This window comes from Apteryx mantelli, chromosome 1 (genome assembly GCF_036417845.1).
Source record: "Apteryx mantelli isolate bAptMan1 chromosome 1, bAptMan1.hap1, whole genome shotgun sequence".
Taxonomy (NCBI): Eukaryota; Metazoa; Chordata; class Aves; order Apterygiformes; family Apterygidae; genus Apteryx; species Apteryx mantelli.
In genome coordinates this window covers 183,825,815-183,852,182 of record NC_089978.1, presented here as the reverse complement: position 1 = coordinate 183,852,182, position 26,368 = coordinate 183,825,815, and the positions used below count along the sequence as shown (strand labels likewise).

General features: G+C 39.3%; 1 protein-coding gene across 1 annotated transcript in view; it reads right to left on the bottom strand.

Annotated features, from left to right (window-relative positions):
- The window catches only part of GRIP1 (glutamate receptor interacting protein 1), a 353,208-nt gene that overhangs the window by 112,936 nt on the left and 213,904 nt on the right, over positions 1-26,368 (bottom strand). The window contains exon 2 of the mRNA XM_067313906.1: positions 4,577-4,657. Within this exon, the coding sequence (XP_067170007.1) occupies positions 4,577-4,657 (81 nt within the window). The remainder of the gene's footprint in view (positions 1-4,576; positions 4,658-26,368) is intronic.

The window sequence follows — 26,368 nt, the reverse complement described above, 5'->3', positions numbered from 1 at the left end:
TTGACATTTCTAGAAGTCTACTGTAGTGTAGGCATCTGACTCAGCAGTTGCAAGAAGTAAAAACTGGAGTTTTTATGTAATATCAAATAGATTGGGTACAAATTAGCTGTTCCTCTACAAAATATACTTTTGACCCAACCAAAACTATTTGCAGAATTTAACTGAAATTTGTCAATTATTTCAGCCAATAAAAATAAAACACAGAGAAGCTGAAATGTTTCAGCTCTTTAAAAATAGTGGGGTTTGATTATTCATTTTTAATAATGATAGTAATAGCAACTATTAATATTCAATAAAAAGCATTTACAGAATTGGGCTAAAAATGAAATGGAAGTTTTGTTTCAGGTTTTTATCAACCCCAAATTTATGGTGTCCTCTTTTGTTTGATGGATGAATTATTTTTATGCTTGTGTCAGGTCATTTCTTCCCCCTCCATTCCCCAAGTTTTCAGCCAGTGAATTGAAAAATAAACAAATAAATAAATAAAATGAACCATTAGTTCATTAGTTCCAGCATCAGTGTCGACAGATTTCTCCATGTTGTTTAAACAGATAAGAAAGCATTGGATTTTAGTCTGGAAAGCAGGGGAACAATTATTCAGGCCTGTCTACATCCAGGACGGTATTTAGAACACAGTTATCTTTAAGCATATGTTAAAGTCTCATTGATTTCAAAATGCCTCTTTAACCGTATCATCAGCTCTTGACATTTTATCACTAGTGTTGGAATATTTGATGCCCTTTTTAAAACTCGCGCAGAACTAAGCATCTGTAAGAACCACATCTTCACTCAGGTGCTGCTGACCTACCTGGCTGCCCAACAGGAGACATTAGCCCCAGGAGCTCAACAGGAATTCAGGTCATCTAAACCTAAAGAATCAGGGGCTTAGGTAACAAATATGAGTATTAAATATTTTCTTTTTAAATGACAGGTGTCAACTACATCTGTGATTTTGGGGGAAGGGGTCTTACTTGTGAATTTTTGAATAAATTGCTTTCATGTGTATGCCTAAGTACTAGTCTGACAGTGATGGTTTCCTGAATGAGGGACAGGATACAGCCCCAAGACTTCTGTAAGCTACTACACAGACCAAGTAGCAATTAGGTTTCATTATACACTGGGTGACAGTCTACATTTGAAGGTTCAGAAGGGAAATAGTCTATCCATTTCTTACTTTGCAGGTTGCTTGTTAATGCTGGTATTACCTCAAGCCTTACTTTTAAAAGAAATTCTGATTGTAAAGCTAAATAATGCTTCAAACAATCATATGCATATTTATATCTATCACTACAACACCTACACACTTGCAAAAATCAGTCCAAGTTTTAAACTGCAATTATATTAATGCATGTAATTTGAATTGCATATAATTTGAATATCATTAATTTCAGCAATTCTGTAAATCCCTTTGAAAGGATCTGTTGCTTGTTGATTTTGTGCCATGTGAAGACATGATATATATGACATGTACCCTCATCACATGAATTATGCATGCTGCATCTGAAGCAGGCAAGCTGTGCTTCCAGAGAGATGTTTAACCCATTTCCTGCTTCTAGAGATGAAAGGAAATAAACTCAGTGCACTGATTTTACAGTATGGGCTTGTTTGACTTATAATTATAAAAATGATTATTTTGACAATTTTTCTGTAAAATAAACCAAGCCTGAGATCCATGTAACCTCTACAGAGTTACATTATTTGTTTGTATATTCAGTCAGTTTTTGTTGATCAATACTGCACTTTCAGTACAGCTTCCATGGAAGGATAAAAATCACCTCTTTGGATTTTAAATTAGTATACTAGTTTCAAGTCCCATAACAATAAAAGCTCCTCTTTTTGATAACTGGCCAAAGGAAGGAGCACTGGAATCCCTTCAAGCAAATTCAGATGTCATGAGCAGGAACATTCACCAGTCACAGGGAGGTGACCTGAACACAGGCTGTGCTGGAAGATTTAGATCACGCATCCTGTCTTTCACTAGCCTTTTTGCACAGATTGTTTGAACCTGTGCAAAGCTCAGTATTAGATGATTTACCTTTTCAGAAAAAGAAAACTCCTCTCTTGGCTGTAATGGTCAGAGCGCTCCTTGGGAAAAGGACATTTGCTGCCTGTTTCTCAGGACTGCTCGAGTGTCAAGTGGACTGTCAAAGACTGTCAAAGCTGCTGCCACTCTTCAAGGTTGAAAAACCACAGCATTTCAGGAATGTAATGTTTTATCAAGAGTACCATCTGGGGGAAATAGAAATGAATGCTTTGCATACAGTGTATGCTCTCCATCTAAGGATTACTGACTCCTACTCCAGCTGACGTCTCTCCATCAGGCTCTAGAAGAATTTTTTAGGATCATTGTATCAAATCTTCCATTTCAAAAGCTATTTGGAGCTGACTGACATATTGTCAGAAGCCAGATCCTGTCTACTTCCTGTCCCAAACTGTTTAATACTCCTCCTAGTGCTAAGCTAGCTAACTGTGACGCGTCTGCTTCTGTGGCAAGACTACTCCATAGTGCAGATAAACTGTCCACAGACAAGTAAGAGTAGATACTATTCACAAGGTGCTAGCTTACCTGTAAAATGTTTGGTCAAATTTTTTAAATGTCCAAGTGCTATAAAAGCTCAGGGGCTATTTTCAGAAAATTCAGTCAACTCCTAAATGTTCAGGTTACTTCTCAAAATAATGCTTAGATTTATTAACGTATTTCTGCCTCTAAACCCACATCCACTGTGCTAGAATGTAAACTTGTCATGGCATGAAGTTACAATTATTGTTTAAAAAAAAAAATGGACCAGCCCCATCAGACTACTTTGGAACTCCTAAAGTCTAAATAGAAATGCAAGAATGTGTTAGGATAAATGTCTTCACAATATTAAAAGCTGAAGAGCATACATAAGCTTAGATCAGTTTTTCAGAACACCTGAATTGAAGAAGTGCATATCTCATAAAATGCTTATCAGTACTCTCTCTGAAGAAACCTTGACTCATACACTGAACACAGGATTTTTCTGTAGCACTCTTCAAAGATTCCAGAATATGCAGCAAGTTTTTTTTTAATTCATAATAAATGGCCATAAGACCATTCAGCCCTTGATATTCCTATTTTTACAGAATGATCCAAAGAAAAATTCAACTGGGTCAACTTTCATCAATCCTTCACTTTAAAGAATACCACTAAAAATCTTCAGGACTTTTCATAATGTTATTTGAAGCCATCAACTTCAGTCTGCTTTCAGACTATAGTTAAATATTTCATAAATACAGTGACCACAGTGAATGTCAATTTGTAGATGAACTGGAAAAGAAAAGGAAGTTTGTGGTGAAAAATTCCAAAAGATAAAAAAAAAAAGTATATACTTGATATGTTAAATGTTAGTGAACCATGAGCTAAAGCATTACCTGAAGGGGTACCCATACAGAAGTCCCTATACACTTTGAAGAACAGTGAATCTTGATTTTTTTGGCTTGGGGAAAAAATGGTTGGTATTCGTATAATTATAGATTTCTTCACAATAATAAATGCCTACTGGATAGAGGCATAAAAACTGTAGTTGTATAATTTTTCAACTGTCATGATTTTCATGCCTGTACCATCAAAATAATAATCTTTAAATATCTAGGATACTTTAAACAGACAAAAATGTTCATTATGAGCAACTGTAAATCATCCATCCAACTCGCTCTTCCTCTCACATATACACACACACAAAACACCTGTAAAATTTGCACTTTGGCCCCTCAGAAACACTATGATCATCAGGATGAGATCTGAGCCTGGTGATGGTCGATGTGTGGGTTCCATCCCCTGTATCCACAGTCTCTCAGCAGGATATGTGACTTTGTTCAAAATAAGGACATTCACAGAACATTAACAACAGTCATGAGAAGAAGGGTGACGTGACCTAGTTTCTGATTTCTGTTGCAATGCATCTTCTCTTTGGGTCAGAGGTTACTGTGGTTGAGGTGAGATGGCAACATCAGTTATTCTGCCTGTGCACAACGTTAATCACTGTTCTTTTTTTTTTCATTAGTAGATCCCTAAAATTTTATTTGAGGCAAAAACCCCTTTAGATTGCTATGCAATCTATATAAACTTGCTTTCCATGGGCAAGTTTTGAAGACTCCTTTGAAGCAATTAAAAGACATACAGATTTCAGACCATTGATCTAGCGGTCCAGCTTTGTGTGATAGGATGACAGAAAACACAAGTATGGCATATATATATTGAGAAAAATCACATGAAGATGAGAATTCTGACAGAATTTTGTTTTGCTCAGTTTCTGAGCCTGTCTGATCAGCACTGGAAAACATGAGCCAACCTTCCTATACCATCAAAACCAGATAAAACAACATTTCATGGTGCCTGAAAATGTGAGCCAAATATCTGAAATCTGCTGCAAAACACAGAGCACAAAAGCGCTAGACAACCTAACTACAGAAACTCATCACAGCTCTCACAGAACCTCCCTTACAAATTATTTGGTAATAACTACAATTCATTTGCTTCATATAGCTAGTTTTATTTTCATTCCTTGCTGTTCACAAATAAGTTATATGCTATAGAAAGCAGCACAACTCTTACCTGGAATACTCTGTCTCCTCAGGGACAGTGCTCCATCAGGCGGCCTTGCCTGGTTTGCAGATTTCGTGTAAGGACTCTCATCTAAACAGAAACAAGCAACAGTCTCGGTTACTGTTAAACAGAATGTTAAAAGCAACCTAATTTTACCTAATTACTGTCTGAACTAGCAAGCCAGAGTACAAGAGCTAAGATGACAGATGGAGTATGGTAGACTAGGATGGACATATCTAAAAGCTGACTTTCTCTTACGCTCAGTGACATAGGCTCTTGAATAACAGAACAGAAAAGGAGGGGTAAAACTCAAGATTGCAGATGATGCTTCACTGATGGCAGTCTGGTTATACAAAGGCCTTTTTAGTTTCAAAATAACCATAGAAACTTTCCTTCTTCTTATGTTAAGAAGCTTCACCCTCATGTCAAAAACTCCAGTAAGAGAGATACCATTCAGCAGAGGAAGGCTTCCAGCAGCTTTTGAATATTCTGACTATAAAGATATATTCCTTTTCATTTGGGATTTGTCAGGAGGTGGTTCCTTTTCTGTCATAACAACTGATCAGAGAGAATATCAAAAAGCCATTGCCAAATTGGCCATGCACATTTATATTAAATAATGGCACTGTGACGGTCTGTGTTTAAATAGGACGCTACGTGGATCACCTACTGATCAATCTCAGTGCATTAGAGACCACTCACGGTGGCATGAGCCAATGAGTCACCAATTAAAGGCAGCATTAGGCAGAAGCAAGTCACTTCTACTCGCCTCTTAGGAGTAGCGTGACGGGTAGGAAAAAAATCAACCACACTATAGCTTTAAAAATAACAAGCTATAGACTTGGAAAAGAAAAGTGAGTAAGAGAAAAAAATAGTATCATGTATTTTATTACCTCAGTCTAAAGAAAGGAATCATAAGAAATTAGGCTTCTGCCTTGCTTGGCCTTTAATCAAGTGCTCAAATACTTTAATCAAATCCTTCCAAATCCTTATCAAATGCTTTTCCTTTAGATTGTGAAGGACCACTCAGTTTTCAGCATATGCACGCAGACGTGCTTAAATACAGATCAATGAGTGAAGGAATCAAAGACTGTGTTATCTGGTATAGCACTCGGAAATCCAGAAGAATCTCATAAAATTTTGGGGGAAGCATTTTTTCTTTTTGGCTGACCCTCTTGACATTATGTGCCCCCTTTGCTGATTACACTGTTTATGACTTATAAAGTCTCAGACTCCTTTAGAAACTTGCATCAAGGCTGGCTCTCCATTTTATTCAAGTGAGATAAGGGTTTGGTCAGCATAATTTAAAACCAGGTCTCAGAAAGAAATGACTAGAAGAGCTTGTCAGCTTTTAAATCCAGAGCTTCTGTAATGAACTCAGCTGTGTTAGCCAGATAGAGTAACAAAAAAGCCTAATGAACACAAAAAAGGGCAAAAGATTGTTGTACAGCCATGTACTTTGGAGAAAATGCAGCAAGCAATGAGGAACATATATTAGTAAAACATTTCAACAGCCAGATACCATTGCTTTTTCTACAGTAAAATAAACTCTCATTGCTTTAGGCCTGCACTTTTATGAGGAGAAGGATAACAGGCTGGACTGGACTGTATGCTAGCACAGACTCAAAGAAAACAAAGCTGTCAGCTACAGAAAATACAGAAGCACGAAAGAATACTGACATAGATTCAGCAACACAATTTAAGAAAAAGGTATACATTTAAACATTTATTCTTCCACTTGAAAGAAAGTGGAAAAGCTAATATTGCAAAAGCGTGATATATGTCCCCTCATTAAAGAAAAAAATAGAGAGTGAACCAGAGCTTCTGAAGGAAGCTGGACTGATTTTTTTTTCTTTCAGAAAAGAGGCGCAAGGGAGCTAGAACTAAAGACAAGGCCCTCCAAACAGTCTGGCTAACTCGTAACGATACCAACAAATAGGACTCATCAATAACAGGCAGCCGAGATGTCCCATCCGTTATTACTTATTTGCAGGGGCCAAATGTGACAGAAGATATTGTCAGACACGCATTTTTCTATTAAAAAGTGGGCAGGAAACATAATATAATTTCTCAGGTACCAGTGGATGGTGATGACTTTTGGTTATGGTCAATTTAGGCCATATCTGAATGGTGTGCTCTACTGATGAAAAATGTATCATTTCATGGAGCAAAGCAGACTTATTACATATCAATTATTTTCATCAGATTGGAGAGAGGGCAAAAAAGGAAAGGAGGATTTCCACAACCAAATCTTTTTCACTCAATCTTTGTCACTGAACAAAGTAATAAATCAGTTAGTCTTTTGCTGGAATAGGATTTTCCCAATATTGCACTATATTCTGTGGTATCTTGAGTTCAGAATAAAGGGTAATCCTGCAAATCTTACTGGTTATTTGCACCAACAAGGGAAGGTGACTGCACGTTCAAATTACTTAATAGGGAGCCTGGGCAGAAATCTAATATTTTGTACATAGCAAATGGCAGATATGAAAGGTAACCGAGACTGTAAATGTCAGTAAGTTAGTATTTTATTTTAAGCATATTAGCATTTAAAACTTTTCAGATATTTATGTGGTTTATGTTGTTTAGGTACTGTAGTCATGTAATCGTGTTACATTTCTTAATCTGTCTAGAGACTTTCACAGCAAACAAAGAGAACCAGAAAGTTGCTTCATAAACTTTTGAACCTCTATTAATGTGAGATACGTCCAATTATTATAGGGAAATAACAGCAAGTCATTGTATCATGGGTGGACTGAGAAGCTTCACTTTGCTGAGAGTTCACAGGACAAGAAAGAATTGCCTTTTTAATGCCCATTTAACAGCACAGTAAATTCACATTCCAAGATAACCAGAAATCAGTGGGAAGGACTCCTAGAAACAAAGGAATGCAAATATAACCAACTGGAGAGAGAGCGCCAATATCCCCCTTATTCAAAACAAAAAAAATAATATAAAGTGCACAGAGATGCAGAAAGAGATGCCATCCTAAACCCCAGAGTAAACTAAAGAGACAAGGAACCCCTGACAGCACTGAAATGTCACACACCATTCATGCTCTCAAAAAGAGAAAAAAATCTGCTTGTCTGTATTTGGAAAGTTGCGTGTGGCCACAAGAATTTAATAATCAAATAATATTTTATTGATTTCCCCACATCCTCTTTCTTAATGCATGCAAAAATGTCTCATGATAGCGATAACCTTCAGAGATTTGGGTATTTCTTATTATCAGCTTCCCCCTCTACAAAGCTGATAGATTCCCTAGAAATGAAACCTGTCCCAGACAGACAATACCCTGAAAATGTTGAGTAAAAAAGCATTCCCTTAATGTGACACAATAATTCAAAATTAGTTAAAGGTGTGATATATTTTAGAAGCCACACAATATAGCAGAAGGAGAAAAAGGTCAGATTCAGAAGCATAATCTCATCTAGCTGCACCCCTCATACTAAGAGAATCTGATCATTAACAGGATGAGAATCATATCCCATAAGGGATTTGTAGGCTAAATGGCTTTGTCACTGAAAACAAGACACATTCACCTGGAATACATGCACACACACATGCACACACATGGAGTTGCAAAATGTGCCACTTAATGCACCATGTTTTTTTCTGCTTCTAGAGGAATCACACTGCAGAGGTCCATGTTTACTCCAGTGGAAACAGCATAGCTACACAGAGACAGGCTTTGAACGGCACTAATTACATCAGTGATTATTATTTTTTTCTAATTTCTTCTGGCTAAGAGATCAGACAGCCCAGGGTAACCAATTTCTAGCAAGTCATTAGGTCATATAAAGGTGACTGCTGTGACAGCAGATCTCTTAGCTCAGTGACTACAGAACCAAACCCTCTCGCACTATTAACAGGAGGGGTTCATTTCCCCAGGTATAAAAATTCACAGTTTGCATATCTTTTGCAGTTGCAAAAGGACAAAATTGAGCAAGTTGCCTGATGTGTTAATTCACATCTTCCCCGGCAGAAAGCAGCAATAATCTCTGAGGTGAAGTCTTGCGGATTACTGAGGTTCTTAATCAAAGAAGCAAAATGATCTTCCTGTTTTCTCGTTTTCCTTCTCCTCACTAAACCGACAATCCCAAAGAATGGTAACAGTGCTAAGCATATCATCCTTTCAAAGCTTTGCAAACAGTTCTCCTAATTAAAGACTGTAAAGATAATGATCAGGTGGATAGGAAAGTGCTCTATTGCTTACAGTTATTACTGCAGGCTTATTGCCTTTAGCTATTGTATGTGAGGCAGATAAACCTTTTTCTTTTGTGCTTTCCCACCTATTTCTAACCTGCTGGGATCTCTATCTGGTAATTGAATGATTCATTCTTTGAGTTAGGGATCATCCTGTGACACATATATGTGGCTGTACGTTGCTCCTAATATAAAGGACAGCCTCAGTCTGAGGAAAAGGGCTCCGTACACTGTAACAAAAAATAATAATCTAATCCTATAAAGCTTATACACTGAACAATGCATATATTTAAGTGCTTAGTACTGTGCTAGCAAAATGACCATATGAAATCTTTAGATATTTGCTGTATTCAATTTCATATCCTTTAAAGGATACCAACTGGGGACATATAAGAGTGAATAAAAGGAAAGCCTACAGATATTTCCTCTACAGTCAAATCCAGGCATTCAAAGTATCAAGCGGTTTATGACCACTGAACCATTTGTGTGTCTCTAGAGACGGCTGTGAAAGTTATTGACACAGGAATGTTGTTTACAGACGTGGCAAGGCATAAGAACACTTTATTGCTACTGAAGCACGTCCAGGCAATAACTACTGAACCCAGTAAATGAGCCCAAACTCGGAGCAGCATCATGTGGCCTGGGAATGCCGCTATGCACAATTGCATCCTAGCTGATCTGAAGGGGAAGCCTCTTCCTGCGCCACTGCAAACAGCTCCTGAGCAACTCAGCAGCTGCTTCTGTGGCCCTCCTATATGGAGAGGTAAGGTGAAGATCCTTCACCGTCATATCTTGCCTCTCCCATGCAACGGCTCCTTCTCAATTCTGCTTCACCACTTGCACCTGCTTCTCTGCTGCAAAGCCTGTGTTCCTACTGGAGCACAGGAAATAACGGGGCACCAAACCCTTTGAGGCATTTCAAACTTGGGAGGTCTGTTGTTCCTTTTTTTAATATTCAGGAGCTGGAAGCTACATTAAATTTTTTCAAGAGTGTATGTGGAAATATTATGAGCAAGAATAGAAAACTTCCATCTTTCAGATTTCTAATAAAACTGCCTTTCGAATGTCTCATGATAATGATAAACCATTTTTTGGCCAAAGGAGAACTGAACTTAAACCTTTTTAGAGGTTTAAGCATGTAGTCATAACCATGGAGCTCTTGAGTAAACTTCAGAATCCAAGCAAGTGAAATTTGAAGTCTTACATCCCTCACTGTGTCTTTCTTAAAGCATCTCCAACGAATATTTGTCCCAAGACTCCACAAGGATGCATATTACTCCTTCAGCTGGCCCAGAGTATGGAAGGAGTAAGACTGACTATGTGTTGTTGCTTACACTCTTTGGGATAACATATAGCTCAGCACAGTAGAGAATCATATACCTATACACAGAGAGAGGATAATAACATACTGAGTTGTCAGGATGATTACTGCTAAAAAGAAGAACATCCCCAAGAAGATTAGTTTCTCAAAAATTAGAAGCAGCAGCCTCACGTTTATTGCTTCAGGCATTCCTAGATCTGAAATATCCCATTCACTGAACTTTGGCACTCCTGAACCTTACAAAGAAGAATATATTTGCTATAAGCAACAGATTTTTATGAATCCTATACTGGTACAGCATGAAATACCACAGGTTCTCACACTTCCTGTATCTGAAACTTACCCTGATTTTTCACCTTTAGCTGACATTAGCTTAGCATTGCCTAAAAGCATCATATTCAGCATACCTATGACAGTTAGTAAATTCTGACCTACAGCATCCTGGGTTATGTTCACAGCTTGCAGCTAGAGGCATTCATAGATAAAAAGACAGGTTCACTGATGTCTGTGGTTTACAGAAGCTCAGAAGTTAAGGATGGCTTGCACAGAGTTTCAGTGTAACTTTTAGGACCAATCCCACTGCAATTCACTCTCTTCTAATGTCAAACCTTTCTGTTAAAGCTGCTTCATTCTGTAAGAAAGCTTAAATATTTATTGAAGCAGGGACTTGAACCGTGGTCTCACATTCATAATGAGTATTCAAACTTGCAGGTACACATTCATTCTCACTCTCTCTTTCTGACCAATGTTTGCAGTATTACATGCAAAGTGAATTAGGAGAGTAAAATGCAAAACCAAGAGAGACTGAGGAAACTCATGCCAGAACTGTACTGTAGGGGGCACCTGGGAGAAGGAACTGATACCAGCCTGATACCCTTTAGGAATACCAAGTGGGGATAAGAGTGACTAAAAACAGACTTTGAAGCTATCACCTCTACAATCACTTCAAAGACGTGCACTGGATCAGGCAGAACAGGGAATCTGAACTCAGGATCTCTTGCGAGTACCGCAGCCACTAAACAAGTCTAAAGGACAGACAAAGTCATCAGGACCGTTCTTTAAAAAAATACGTATGTTCCCACATAAGCTTATTTCCTCATTTCTGGTTGTTTTTAGTAAAAATTTCCCAACATGTTTCCTCTGAACTGTTAAAAATTCTGGAAGACGTAATTTTCAGGTTGGTCTAAAACAATGGGAAGAAAAAAATATATCAAGAAGGAAGGTGGAGATTGGTTATCCGGTTCTACTATTCACACTGCCCTACTGCTTCCACCTAAGAGGAGCTCTATTAAAGACGATAGACAAATCCTTTTACCTGAACTCAAAGACCAAATAATGCTGAATGAGAACTGATTAAAATAACTTCCAAGTATTGATGCAGTACCCCAAACAGTGTCACTAATAACAGTCACAATCAGAAGATAGATGTCAACATAATTTCTCTGACAAAATTAACTGACTTTATCTGATAACTGAATCAGATCAAGAATAATACCATCCAGACAATTCTTTTCTGTATAACTGAAGCTTCAAAGTTCACAGGAAATTTTAAAACTCTGATAATGTTTTATATTAAATTGAATTATAAGTGTATTGTAAGTTGAATACACTTGAATGTGGATGAAGCACGCTGGCAAGAATAAGTTATGGCGCCACAAATTTCCTAATTTGCTGAGAAGTGTTGAATAGTGGGAATCTTACTTCAGCTGTTGATGGGAGATTTGGCACAAATGTTTTAGGCTGATGTAACTGTAGCCTTAGTAACTTTTATTGTGAACACTAGTGAGAAAAATATTTAGGAGAAGGTGGTTTCCCTGGGAAAGGAGGATATTTTAAAAGACTTGTTTTCAGAAGCCTAGAGAAATATTAACATCCTGGAACATTCATGGTTGCCAGAATGTCACCACAGCTGCATCAGAGTATGATGGACTATAAACAGTAGAAAAAAAAGGGATAAAATTGGCTAAGCACTTTCAACAGATGTATAATGTACAGATTTTGAATGTATATGCTTTATGAAACAACCAAATGTCAACAATTTGCTTTGTCCATATGCTAACCCTTTCAGACTTGTTATGGGAGGTCCAACCATGAAACAAAGCATCAATTTCTCCCGCTGGTACATAGGAATTACAATTTTATATGTTCTTCTTACAGCTGTGGCTTCAATCACTTCAAATGAGACTATTTTTTTAAATGGCAATGTTGCTCTTCAAAGGACCATTTAGAAATTTATAGAATTTCCTAAGAGGTGTATGTAGAGTCATCATTAGTGAACTCTGCTCCAAGTAGCACAGTATGAATGTATTTAATATTAATCCCTTCTTATCAAACTCAGAGATCAGTGCTCTCCAGTAGTTTTTATTAAGAAAACATACAGCTTCAAATGCTTCCATAGGTTACATTTGTCAGTGTGCACATATAAGAATTATGAGAATAAATAGTTAAAATTGCTGCTCTGGTAATTTCCTTTCCCATATTTAGCAGAACTATCCTTTGGTTTTCCTAGAAACTTAATTCTAAGTCACAGCATCCAATAAATAACTGTGTTGTCTCTCTAAAATGAAAATTTATTTGATTTTATTAAACTTCATGTAAATGCAATCCCCTGCCTTTTGAATTATATGGTTACTTATTACAGTAGCAGCTCAGTTCTAATCTTGAAGCAAGAGAACTAGGATACTGCAATTATGTGTAACTGAATCCATTTCCCACTGATATTCACAACACCTCAGCAAGCTTGACCACTTGAAAAATGATCTGAATATACACACCACATCCTGTAAGTTGGTTTGTATAAAGCTAATTTCTAAGCCCATATTTAGGCACCTGATTAGAAATATTTGATTTCCTACATGGCTAAGTATGCAGATCTCCTCTCAAAGCTATCTTGTACGGGAAAATTCAGAACTTTCTAGGACCGTCTAAAACATGCCATATCTGCTGAATGCTGAAAATATGTCTCAGGAGATATTAACATATGGTGAAATTCACTTCAGTGGAATATCTAATAAGGAAGTAATCCTATTTAAATAATACCCCAAACACAGACTACTTCAAATCAAATACATATGTCTTTTTGTTTATAAAGCATCAAATATTTGTTAAGGGATTAAACTCAAATGCCATAAAACAGAATCATCAGTGGATCATTACATAATTTCAGGATTCAAAGCAGGTTCCACTCTGTTGTCTCAAGCTTCTGCTTATTGTTTCTGGGAATGATACTGGCATCACACATATGTGAAGTATGTGAGGCTTAACCAGAGCAGTTAGAAACTGAAGAAACTGGGAAAGTGAAAAAGCTTAAAGAAACCAAGGATGTAAACTGTTTTTCTTCTAGGAGAAAGTTCAGGGTTTTTCTCTACATAAAACTTACACTCTGTAGACAATCTTATTCTAAATGATGGGTCTCTAAACCTTCTCATTTAAAAGGAAATTCTTAATGACCAAGATCTCACTGACAGGAAACATTTGCAGATACTCAAGCTGCAGTTTTTGCTCTGAGCATCCTGTGCTGTGTTATGTTAGGAGTTACATCCTGACCTGTATGAAGGCTTTGCTGTTCTCTCTGTACGCTTGTTTAGGAACATCATATCGCTCTGATGCAGTGCAGCATGCAGACATTGTGTGAGGGGCCATACCTCAGCTTTTTGAAAAAAAAATCTGAAAACAAGTTTCCTTATGAAATTCTAATAACTAAGATATTCAATTACCTTGCTTAATACTAGTGAATGCTAAACCAGCATCTCTCAAAACAATTTCAACCAAACCTGGCAGAGGAACACCAACGAGAAGGAGATGATAAAAGTTCCTACAAGCTTCCTGCCGAAGGGAGCTGAGTGAAGGAGCGAGACCTGAACCAAGGCAGTGGCCGAGCGCCGGGCAGGCAGATCCTGCTTGGTCAGACACCATCTGTCAGGCCGCAGCCGCCCAGCCACAGCGGACTCGAAAGCCAGGACACACAGGCCAGGACAGGCAAAGCTCGGGGCTGCATCGTGTGTCCTCTCCTCCCTGGCACTGTCATCACAAGAGACAGGAGGGTACACTGGGTTTCTTACAGTGGACAAAGAAGAGGAAAGGGACGTACACAGCAGATTGCATTAATGCCACACCTTGTGGAAAAAATACTTTCGTGAATAGATACTTATTTTTTAAATATCTCAGTGATCTTAATATCACCTTTTGTTCCTACCCTTGCCTCAGTTAGCCCCTCCAGATGGGATTTTGCTGGGCTGGAAAGACAGCAATAGGTGATCAGGTGAAAGGGTCAAGGAACATCCTAGGGCTCTCAAGTCATGTTTCTGACTGCCATGGCTGCCCGCTGCTGTATCTCCTTGGGAGAAAAGACCACCAGCTTCTTGGCAGGCAGAACTTTGCTGTATATTAACAAAAGAAGACATGTGGTATGATCTGCTATTACATCTGGGGTTAAAACACAAGAGGAGAAATATTTACTGGTCATGTGGGCTGTGCATATCCTGCACGACATTCTATTGTACTAACAGATGTTAACGGGAACCTCCTTATCCCCCAAGTGTTCCCATGCTTTCTTAGCACAATCTCTGCAGAACTTTTCCCTTCGGACAGACTGCTTGAGGCTTAAAAAGTAGCAGCAGTGTTTGAAACTGCTGCTAGATTCTTTTAAAGCTTTCTGATTTTTCCCTCAAGGGAAATAAAACTATATATTCTCTCTTCCTGCCAGTATATATGGATAATGACCTTTTAGGAGCGCTCATGGGGAAGACACCTACCATCTTCTACCCGCGCAGACAGTAACCAACAGCAGAACAAGAACATCTGCTCAGGCTGCTGCCGTTAGAATTGACAGAGACCAGGGGAAAAGAGGGTGTCAAATACTACCTACTGAACTGTGTGCCAAGGAAAGCAGAAGCTAGTTGTGTGTTTGTGTGTTGGGGAGAGGGCAATGGCGGAGGTGCTAGCTGAGCCACTGAGACTGTCACTCAAGTTGCATAAAAAGTAAGTACAGTATGTAAAACTTTGTGGAAAACAAGAGTTCAGTTTGCTTCAGAAAAAAATAGGAATAAGCAAAGTCATAAGCTTGAAGCAAAGTCACAGAACTACTTTTCAAAGACAAGAAGTCAGAAATGGTAATTTTTTTTATTAGGTTATTTAACCTGCCTCTATTCCACTGTGGTACTAATGCTATTTGCAGTAAATTATAGCGTGTATTTTTCAGCTTACTGGTGCCTCTAAGTGTTTCTACTGATGAGATCTCCACTGCTTTCCTTTGGAGATTGCTCCACAGGATGTACCAGATCTCACAGCTGGAAAATATTTCCTTCAGTCAGCCTACAATTTTCTTTCTGTGCTTTAACTGTCATTCTATTACTCACAATAACATTCTTTTCCTTTTCAGAAAATTTTATAAAAAACCTCTCTCACATACTGTTTGTTCTCCCAGAAAACATGTAGATTAATTTGCTTACTGTTTTAGGCCAGGATCCTACCAGTTTTTATTATTGGGCATGACTTACCACAAGTATTGACTGATCTTGTCACAAGTATGGTCTACATACCGATTTTGTACCACTATATCCTTTTGATGCTGAGTGAAATTATTTTTTTAAACCAAAAATTTGTACAAGTATAAGTCTAGTGTGGACAACGTTGAGAGTAAAGCATATTTTTGTATGTTAGTAATATGTTGCATAAATATATAGCACTATAGCTGTCCTTTCTAATCCTACTAACAAGGTTTATTTGATACATAAAGTAATTCTAACACAGCCACTAGGAAATGTATAAACATTATACCACTACCAGCATACTTATGCTGGCACACTAGTGGGATTGTCCCACTTTATTTATAGTTTAAATGACACATCTTAGTCCAAATTGGCATGGCTCAGGATTAGTGAAAATACTGATCTTTCAGAATGCATTTCTTCCAGGAGTGAGGCTATAAACCTGTCACCTCCCTCATGCCCTTGTGAAATACTCTCCTACTTTCAGCCCCTACTCTGGAAGACCTTATTCTGTATATCTACAAAGACTGTGTAATAAGTTTGAATAAGTTGGTTGTCAGCAAAGCTTCACTGCTTTTGGGAGCTGCAAGAAGTTTGAACACAGTGTAGAATACCATTCCTTGAAATAAAGTCCTGTGTAATTTTAGGAGTAGGAACAAAGCAAAGTAACAAAAGGGATTTAAATTTAACAAAATAATGTATATGCATATTTGTTTTACTTAAAACTCATATAAAGCCTAGGCATTTTGCAGTGCTCCAGACAGCATCTGTCTATGCATCCTGTTCTTAAGGCAAACCTTTTGATTTGTCAAATGCTCTTTACTTGCCTGTGTATCCAGAGTCCTATTAAATCTCAAAACCTGTTTGCGGCAAGTAGTTGATTCTCTGCAGCATTCTTCAAATTTTTGAAAATGTAATTATTAGAAGTGCTTGTCCACATTTTTGCCTACATGTAACTTAACCCACACCCAAGTCAACTTTGTGTAATCCTATGGAAAATACAACAATAAGGGAAAAAACAGATACAGACAGATGTCTAATATTCATCACTCCCATAACCTTCAAGAAGACAAACAAATAACTTTTAATCTTTTCATGTAAACAAATCCCCCAGGCTTTTTAACCAGGACTGTTGTTTCTCCTATAGGGATTCACAATCTCTTTGGCTCTGAAGTTCCTAGAAATGAAGACAGTGTCAACATATGGCCTACCAGAACTGTCAAGAGAAAAAAAAAAAATGAATTCTTTTATTTCTTGGTGTGAAAACTATTTATTCTTTCTGTCCAAACATTAAGGTAATGGTGAGGTAATTATTAAATCTTTCTCTATATTACCAGTCTATTACAAACACTTCCAGATCCATCACGATATTTTATGTATGTACGTGTTTAATTCTAATGATAAGCTTATTCAATTTCTAAAATAATTTCAAAACAGCCAGCAGAAAACAGATACAAATAATAGCAAACCTCTTCCATTAAAAATAGTTCAAACAAACTTGACACAGTATCAGATAAAGGATTTTACAGAAACACAGCATTTAAGGTAAAACCTCAAATAAACTGATAAGACCTGGCACATTTTGAAGGTCAAACAAGTGCAGGTTTTGGTAGAGCAACAACATGATAAATGTCAGAATAGAGATCATTCTATCAAAGACAGCCTGTGCCCCATCCAGATTTTTATAAGGAAGGACTGAGGGAATTGAAGCAGATTTTAGCTGCCTTAATAGAAACCAGGCAATTGATAAGATGCAGCGTATGAGACTTGGGACCCAAGCAAATCCCAAATACATAAACATCCGCATACCAAGGCAGCCCATGGAACACATCTGTAGTACGCGCCTGAAAAACAAGCAATTACTAAACCAAATAGGCCATTATTTCACAAAGATTTTACATTCTTCTTTATCTGAAGTCTCTAAAAAGATAGTCCGGTGCAGAATATAATACACATTAATGTAATCTGGCATTAGAAAGGAAGAGAGAAACACAAAAGATCTAGAAATGACAGAAAATATCAAAGCTATAATTCCTAAGCAATAACAGAGCAAAATGTTACTACTTTTGCTGCCAGCTTTGAGATCTAGAAGAAAGTGACATTTTATTAACCATGCCAAGAGGCATTCATATAGTCAGCACTACCACCCCCATCAAACAGAAGATCCAGCTGCAGGCACAGCTGGAATTTTATTGACCAAATTAACAAAAAAACACAGATGACAGGATCTATATCAATAAGCAGGGCAAGATGTCTGGTAGGTGACAGTAGAAGTTAGGTCTTTAAGGCATTTCCAACAATTACTGGTATTTTAAAAAGATTCCAGTGATTCTACCTTATGATTTTTGTATTGCATGAAACAGGTACTTTACTGCAGAGTCAAAGAGTAAAACACTCCAATCAAGACCACAGGAACAGCCAGCTAAGCCATTGAGACACACAGGAAATACTGGTTAAAAGCAGTGGCTTGTAACCTGTTGTCTATCGAACCCTGAAAGATCACAGCCTACAGCCTGGCAGCTCTTGAAAGGTCACGAAGTAAAACGACCACTTCTTTCTGTACTGCAATCTGACTATGGAAAACTCCTGTCAAGGTGTGCAACACCACTGGGTAATTAAACAAGAAAGACTGAAGCCATTCAGCCTCGCGGCACAGCCGGCTGTCCTGAGCTGCTCTGGGAGCCTGCAAGCAGCACGTTTCTGCACTCCACTGCCAGTGCGTTCTGGCTTCTAGCTCTTACCAAGTCAGGAGGATGCACGTGTTTTTGGTTGGCTAGAAATGTAAATACTTCTGAAAACATTTCATAAAAGGAATTAGCACAACAACTGCTGACCATCAAGAACGAGAGCTCTTAACTCCTCTGATGACCATGCTGGACAGTGCCTGGTTCATGTGCTCTCAGTTTACACGGCACATCTTCAAATCAAGAGCGATGGGGTGAGGTGCAATCCGCTGGAGGGATGATTCTGCTCTGGAAGTGACTGAGCAGGCAGCGGGGAAGGAGGCATTAACAGGGCAGGGTGAAGCACATGGTAGAGACAAGGAAGCAAAGACTGCTAAGGAGAGTCAGCAGGGAAAGTGCTGCGCAGACACGTAGCAGAAGGACCTTGGGACCCAGAGAAGCCCTTGCAGAGTTGGCAGCAATGTGGAAAGTCTGAGTGCTAGTTTGAAGCCAAGCCTGGTAGAAAGGATCCCCACTGTAAGTAAGGGAGAATTTTTTTTTCTATCCTGTTTTGCTCAACTGATTTGGAGTTTTGTCTGCAAAAGAATTAAAAAATCTATTTTCTGGCCAAATAAGATCTGACTGTATAGTCTGAAAGCCTTGCTCAGTAGGGGGAAGGGAGACTGCTCACTTTAAGTTAAAGGATGAGGCAGATTTTTATCTTAAAAAATAACCTGGGTTCCCATCAGTCACTTTCAAAAATACCTACATTAAAACATACTAAAACCATCTTCCACCAGAAACAACTACCTTCCACTATACATAACATAGGACCTGCTTAAATTATTCTTTGCCAGGCCCATAAAACATTTTGCTAACACTTCCCCCTTCTCTTGTCTCCTGTACTCTACAAAAATTCCATTACTATTCCCATCTTACTGCCTTAAGATAATAAATAATAAGTCCATTCTTGTCTGTGAGGTTTATGGGTATTCAAACTTTCCAATCACCTGACATTTCCATGCAGAGTATAAACCCGAGCAGAGCTGTCCTTGCGGAAGCTGTAGGGCAGCCGAGCTGGTGGTATGGACTGTAGGTGATTTGAACCTGTGCTTTCTCAGAGTTAATTTTAAAAATGTTGCTCCTTCCCTCAAACAAGTTTCCATTGAACAGCTCTGTTAAAGCAGCTCCTATCAGTTGTGTTTGCATAGGGCCAGACAAGGATGATAACAGCGCTGTGCTTTTTCGCATGTTACAGAACAGCATTAATTCTGCCTGCTTGCTTGAGTCCACACTCCTCTGCTTCACAGGGATGTTATATCGTAACAGCGTGTGCAGAACAGAAGGGAAAAATAAAGAAAATGAGTTCTGAAAGAAAACATAATAGAAAATAAAGGCATGCTATCGATAGGATGCTGTGCATCACATGAAGAAGAGGAAGAATAGAGGCAAAGAAAAGTTGCAGATAAAAAAGAAAGGAAGGAACAGTATGGAGGGATGTGTGGGAAAAGACCGATCCCACTCCTCAACTTTGTCTCAATCTCCTCCCAAGCTTCTATATCGAGTTAGATTTTCTTTGCTAAATACGGTAAGACGTATCCAATAGTGACATGAATTGAAGCAGCCTGATCTAAAACCAGATAGAAGTTACAAGTCCTCAGCTTTGAATTTCTACTCCTAACAGAAAAAAGCCAAATTTGAGAACACTGGACAAGCCGATTGCTCAAGAGACACCAAGGCACCAGTATCACAGCAGGAATTAATAAACTTGCTTCAGTCCCTACCTGATCTGGCTCTTGTGATGCTGGACTAACGTGCCTCCTTGTGAGCTGCGAATGGGCAAGGGAGCTGGTAAAAGCTGTATATATTTTCTATTGTAACAACCAGCCCAAACAAGCGGAGTGAGAACGGAAAATAAGGAGACAAACTTTTATTACTTTTTCAAACACACAGGAATTTTTGTCCTTCTCTCCTTAGAAGAGAAACACAAATAACAATGACAGTGATTATAACTAGTGGTTATATGGATGGAATAAAAATATAAAAGTGTCAATGACAACCTAAAGACAAAAGAAAGTTAAGATAAAGTCTTGGCATGGAGATTACTGCTTTAGCCACTGCTATTCTGTACAATTTTTTATTTCTAATGTGATTTTTTTCAAAAAATGTATAAACAATATATAAAATATATTTAAAAAAAATCACAAATACACTGTCATTTCTTATCAAATTTCTAAAACCTGGGAACTTATTACTAAACTCCTAAATAAAGCTAGGACAAAACAGGCCATTACTGTAGTCAGTTCCCACTGAATGCACCAGCAAATTGCAGTGAGGATGGCTGTGTGCAAGGCTGAAAGCAGATAATTTCTATTTACGAATCCAAAAATGGGTTCTGAAAGTTGTACATTCATCATTTTAGTCCATTTTGAACAGAATTCTGCAACATTTGTTCTCATAAAGCTCATAAAAATAAATATTCCTAAAATAGAAATTTATGAAACAAGACAATACCAAATTCAGAATAATAGCACCTTGATGCAGAAAGGTCATGAAAGATCACCCAGCATAGTGACATAGATGTTCAGACTAGTTCGAAATGCCCAGATATGTGGGCTATCATCCCTTCACTTGGAAGATTTTATCTGATGTGTGCTCACAAACAGGTTAAAACAGACTGAGGTATATTTAAGTACATCAGAGTCCTGAAAAAGAAGAGACCGCAGTCCACACATGTACATGTGCAGAGAAAAGAGAGCTATAGATAAATCCCACCATGGTGGTGGCTTTTTCACTTCTTCATCCTAAGTTACACTAATATTTAAAGACTTCCTATCCCTTCACGTGTTCTTTGCAATTCATCACTAGTCACACATAAATTTTAGCTTTTGCTAAATATGAAAATCAATGAATTTGAGAGCTGATAAATGATAAAGAACAGTCTCCATTCCTAAAGGTACAGGTGCTGTTTTGCCTCTCCTCATTACTGAACATTTTCCCGCTGTCAGATGCAGCTGCTCGGAAGTCACAGTGAGGAGGAGAAATGATCCTGCAGCCAATTACATGCATCCTCCCAGAAGGGCTTTGAAAGAAGGACAGATATCTTGAACCGTACCGAAAGAGAAGACCTTGTGCAGAATAAAACACCTCTTCGTAGTGACCCATGTTTCAACTGGACTGCTGCATTTTATGTCACTGGAGTTTTTTTTTAAATGTGTGCAGCCACATAAGCCCAGGCAAGAGACTGAGTTTATGATTTATTGGGACTAGAATTGCAAGTACTAAACAGAGGCATCGTTTTTTGTCCAGTGACAGGTGACATTATCCTCCCCAGCCTCCACAGTGGGCACATTTGCTATTACAGCTACCTGGAACATTCACTAAAAAAAGGCAGCAAGGACAATTTGATACTATGAAGGCAGATGATTTCCATCGCAAAGAATGTTTTGGGGAAAAAGCAGTATTTTTAAAACATTCCTGCTAAAGTTACCAGAGATAACTGTATCTCTGACCTCCTCCCAGTCTCTTCAATATACTCCTCATCCCTGCCTTCATCTCTGGCATCTAGGTATCGCCTCTTCCCAGGAACGAGAGCATGAAGCAGGGAGAATGCCCCAGTTCTCTGTGTTGGCCTTTGAATGCAGCTCCCCAGGTCATCAGGCTAACCACTATTTTTTTCAAAAGGCCTGGGTGTTAATACATTTATTTAGAATCAAAAGCTTCTAGAGAAAACAGGTCTGAAAAAAGAAATGGAGTTTGCTGACGCCTGTTTTCCATTACAGCTTAGCATTTCCTAGAAACCAGGAAAAAGCCAAACTGCTCCAGGTGTTCTTTAGCACCTCTTCCTTCTCCGCTGGTTCTTCCAGGCTCCCCACAACTCCACACCACTGCCTCATCTCACCTATAGAGACCATGAGGATGCTCAGGATTTCTTTGGGCTCAAGGTTCCTAACTATATAATTTTCAGTTTGGAACATGAGAACAGGCCAACGTCTTGTAACTGCCCACCCCAACGAGTTTCTGTGCAGAACTTTGTGTGTTTTTCTGACTTGCTTTACCAACCATCCCACTCTTACGCTAGGCGAACATAGTCACAAAGTGAACTGTAAAGTCACTGTAAACTAACTCTAAACAAGACAGTATTCAGAAATCTGTATTATTAGATCTTATTTAATAGGACTGAATACGTCTATCCTATTTTTCCTCTTCTTTTCATCTACCACAACCTTCCAATCGGGCAACACCTTAGTCTAGTCTGAATGCAGATACAGTTAGCTGGTGTTTGTGCCGGCGTGCAAGCTGGCTACGAATCAAGAAATTTGGCAGATAGGTGCTGCGCAGTAGGCTCTGACATTGGGGGAAGCACCCGAACCACGCTGTTCTTCAGAGGAATTGGGGATCAAGAGTTTCAGATGTAGGAAAAAGAGGAGAGACGCGATTTCAGTGTTTTCAGGTATGAAGCATGCACTCCTCAAATCATTCAAGGCTGGGCTCTGTCCTTGTCCTGGAGAAAAATGCAGAATGGAAGGTGTTGGAAGATGACTGGTGTCACTAGAGTCAATTTGCTAATTTCTCTATCGGCTTTTTTACAAAGCCATTAAGATTAAAGCTTCCACTTGCTGTGACTGTGGGGTACAACTAAATGCTTCCATGGTTAATTGAAAAAGCAGTCTGAGGTGTAGTTGGAACAATAATAATAAAAAAACAAACGGAAAGCCTACAGCCATTCACACTGTTACAGACAATCTCTTCCTGTTTTTTCCTTTTTCCTCTCCTCCTTTCTTCTGCACAGTAATCTCAGCGATTCCTCAGGGAGCCCTCTCCCCCAAGCACTGCGACTACACGTTCAGACTTCTCATGCGTTGTAAGATTTCAAACAGCAACTTGTACAGATGCAGGTCACCTCTTCTGTCCTCTAACCACAGGGATGGAGGCATCTGATGCTGCCTCTGCTGTTGGGGAGATGGACGCTCTTTAGACTTACTCCAGAGCCTGACAGGAAGATTGCCAACATGCACGTTCCCAAAGGCTGTGCCGATCACTCAGCCTCAGAGAGCATTAGATCTTAAAATTAAAGCAAGGAAGGCATATTACAGATTACAGCAGGCAAGGAATGATATAAAGAGAGTATCACTTTTTTATGAAGTTTTAGTCATTCGTTCAAATTTCCTTCTCTGAAGCAAAAAGCAATTAAATTGCCACCATATCCTTTTGAGCTGTAGGCTCCAGACACCAAGCGCTAAAGTCATTGCTTCTGAGTGTACAGAGATTACTGTAGTCAAGATTAGTTCAGTTCAAAGAGGAAACAACATGACCATGAACAGATACAGCTAATTTTATACCAAGTTGCATGGGTCCATATCCTGTATTGTAAACAGTGCCTCTCATGGCACCTGGTTCCTCGCAAATTCGGAGGGTGCGCAGCCTGTGAATTGTCAAGTCAGTACATTACACAACAATGTATAGGTAGCAATTTATGTTTCTGTGCTTCCCCCTTCCTCCGTTTCTGTTCCCAGGCTGTGCAGGATACTCCCAGCTCTGCCGGCCAAGGATTTTATCTCTGTAGAGACCCATGTTGAGCCTGCTTTTCCTTTGCTTACACCCTGCTCTACCTTATCGTTGCTGCCTAGAGGTGGCCAATGGACAGGAGGGATCTGCACAACCCTTTTTTCAATCTGAAAAAGCAGATTTACGTGAAACTGAAAATTATGACAGAAACACATGGGCTGCTGATAATCACTTGAGAGGAAAGTCTGTCAGACTTAGGACTTCCTTTTTTCAGTCCTCTTTAAGAGAGTCGACAAACACAGCGGCAAGTGACGCAGGTTAGGGCCTTTCTCGCACAGAGCTTGCAGGAGGCAGCCCGGGCACTGGACCTGCTAATCACCGGCTGCTTCCTCTCCGCACTGCTCCCCGGGACGCTGCAAATGCGCCTGATGTGCTCCCAGTGCCGGTCCCCGTTGCAACCACCCCCCAGCAAGGTCTGGGCTGTGGGGCCTCTGATGAGATGACTCTGTTCACAGACACGTCACTCTCGTAAGTGCCCAGCTGTTTCACCGCCTGCTTAGGGGAATGCTGGGCAGAGATGAACGCCAGCTGGTGCGGGCCCAACTCAGATTAAACTGGAAATGATGTCAGCCTGCAGAGGGAAGCACTGGGAAGAATATCCAAATACAACATCTGTTCCCTACTGTGTGTCCTGCCAAATTGCCATGCGATCTTGAAATGCTATTTGGCTTCCCTTTGTCCAGAGTTACCCCAGTGACCAGATGCATCAGCAGCCCTCAGAGGGTTTAGCTGTGTGGGAGCATCGCCAATCCTATTCAGGGAGAAGGGCTGATAGCTTGGATGTCCTCCTTCTCAGCAGAGAGGGAGCCAACCTTGTAAGAAATAGACTGGTCAGGATGATAACAGGATAGGATGATAAAACTATTAACAAAAGGAGAGTGACTAGAGAGAACAAATGAGTATCTAGCACAAAAATCAAGATTTGGGGAACAAATTTAACTGAAATTCGTAAGGATGGGAGAAGAAACTGTGTCTACATCAAAACTAGAAATCTGGGTGGTAGATACTAGATGTCAGAATGATTCACATATTGGGAAAATTCAAGCAGATAATCATAGAAACTATCGGGGTGGGAAGATAAGCATGATTAGAGTATTAAAATGGGTCATTATAACTTTTTTGGAAAGAGCAATCTGGCAAAAGGAAACGTGAGAGAGAGCGGGGAATGGGTGACAAGCTCTCACTGATCTATGAGCCACTGATGTTTCATTAATATGGAAGAAAGTGGAAGTAGATGGTAATCTACAGAAACCATAAACTATCAGCTATAGAGAATTGCTATGAGAAGTAAAAGGATTCAAAGAAAATTCTATGATTAGCAGAATTAAAAACAATAAAATCTCTCTGCAGTATTTTAGGAAAAATTCATTTTTCTGTTCTATAGTTGAGAAAATGCTGAATGAAATAATATGTCATGATGATGCTAATCCAACAGTAACCTAGAATAATGTTAAACAATGTTAGCAAAGACAGGCAATTTAAAATCAGCAGGTCCAGATGAGTTTGATTCAATAGCTAGCCAAGAAGTTCTCTGGATCATTAATATTGATTTTCAGTAACATTTTTGCAAGAATGTCAGTCCTAAACATTTCTAAACATTTTTTAAAATCAAGATCAATATTTATCTACAGGATGCGTAAATTTAAACAGGATTAATTTTCTAATTCAGGGAAAGCAGAGGCTTGTGTTACACAAGTCATATTACAAGATCACTGCAGACTTCTTCTATGTTCTAATGTCGGTCTTTGGTCTGTTGAAAGAAACTACAGCGAAGAGTGATAAAGAGCAGCATTAACTGGAATCATGTGGCTAATTCCATGGATACACAATGGGTATGACCCATGAAAACAAGTGGTTTTCATTAAAGGTACCTAGAGATAACCATCACTGTTGAACTGCAGAGCTATGAAAGCCACAGATGCAGAATGGTGCAGTGCAGGAATTGCCAGAGAGCCAAAAACAGACCCTAAAAAGCAAAGAAAGTTATGTTAAGGTGAGGCATGAGTCCTGAAGCACTGTACAGCAGGTAAAGCTACACTGTGATATATTAAGGCCAGAAAGAAGCACTGAGGTAAAGCCAGCAGCTGACAACATCTGTTAAGAGATCTCCAAGTCCTTTGGAAACACGAAGCACCATCGTCACTGGGCGAGCCTGAGGACCGGCAGCCGCCCTGGGCAAGGCCACGGACCCGTGCTGGTGAGAGCAGCGCTGAACACTGCGCACCTCCCGGTGCACAGCCGAAGGCACAGCACAGGCTGCCACGCGGCCCTCACAACCCCAGGTCAACAAAGTACCAGACCAACAGTGCTCCCAGCACAGAACAACTCGCAGTGCCGGGCCTGTGCCTTACAGGGTTATAGCCTGCTGCCAGGCAAGTGGAGGAGCTGGGTGTAAAGGATCAGATTTGGCCAGAAGGCGATGGGAGTTATCACAGCAGATTTACAAAATGACTGTGTGAATGCGACACGCATCTCAGTCTGGGGAAGTGCTGACTGCATGATCAGTCAGCAACACCCAAATGTGCAAATACACAAATTAATAGTGGGTGTGCAG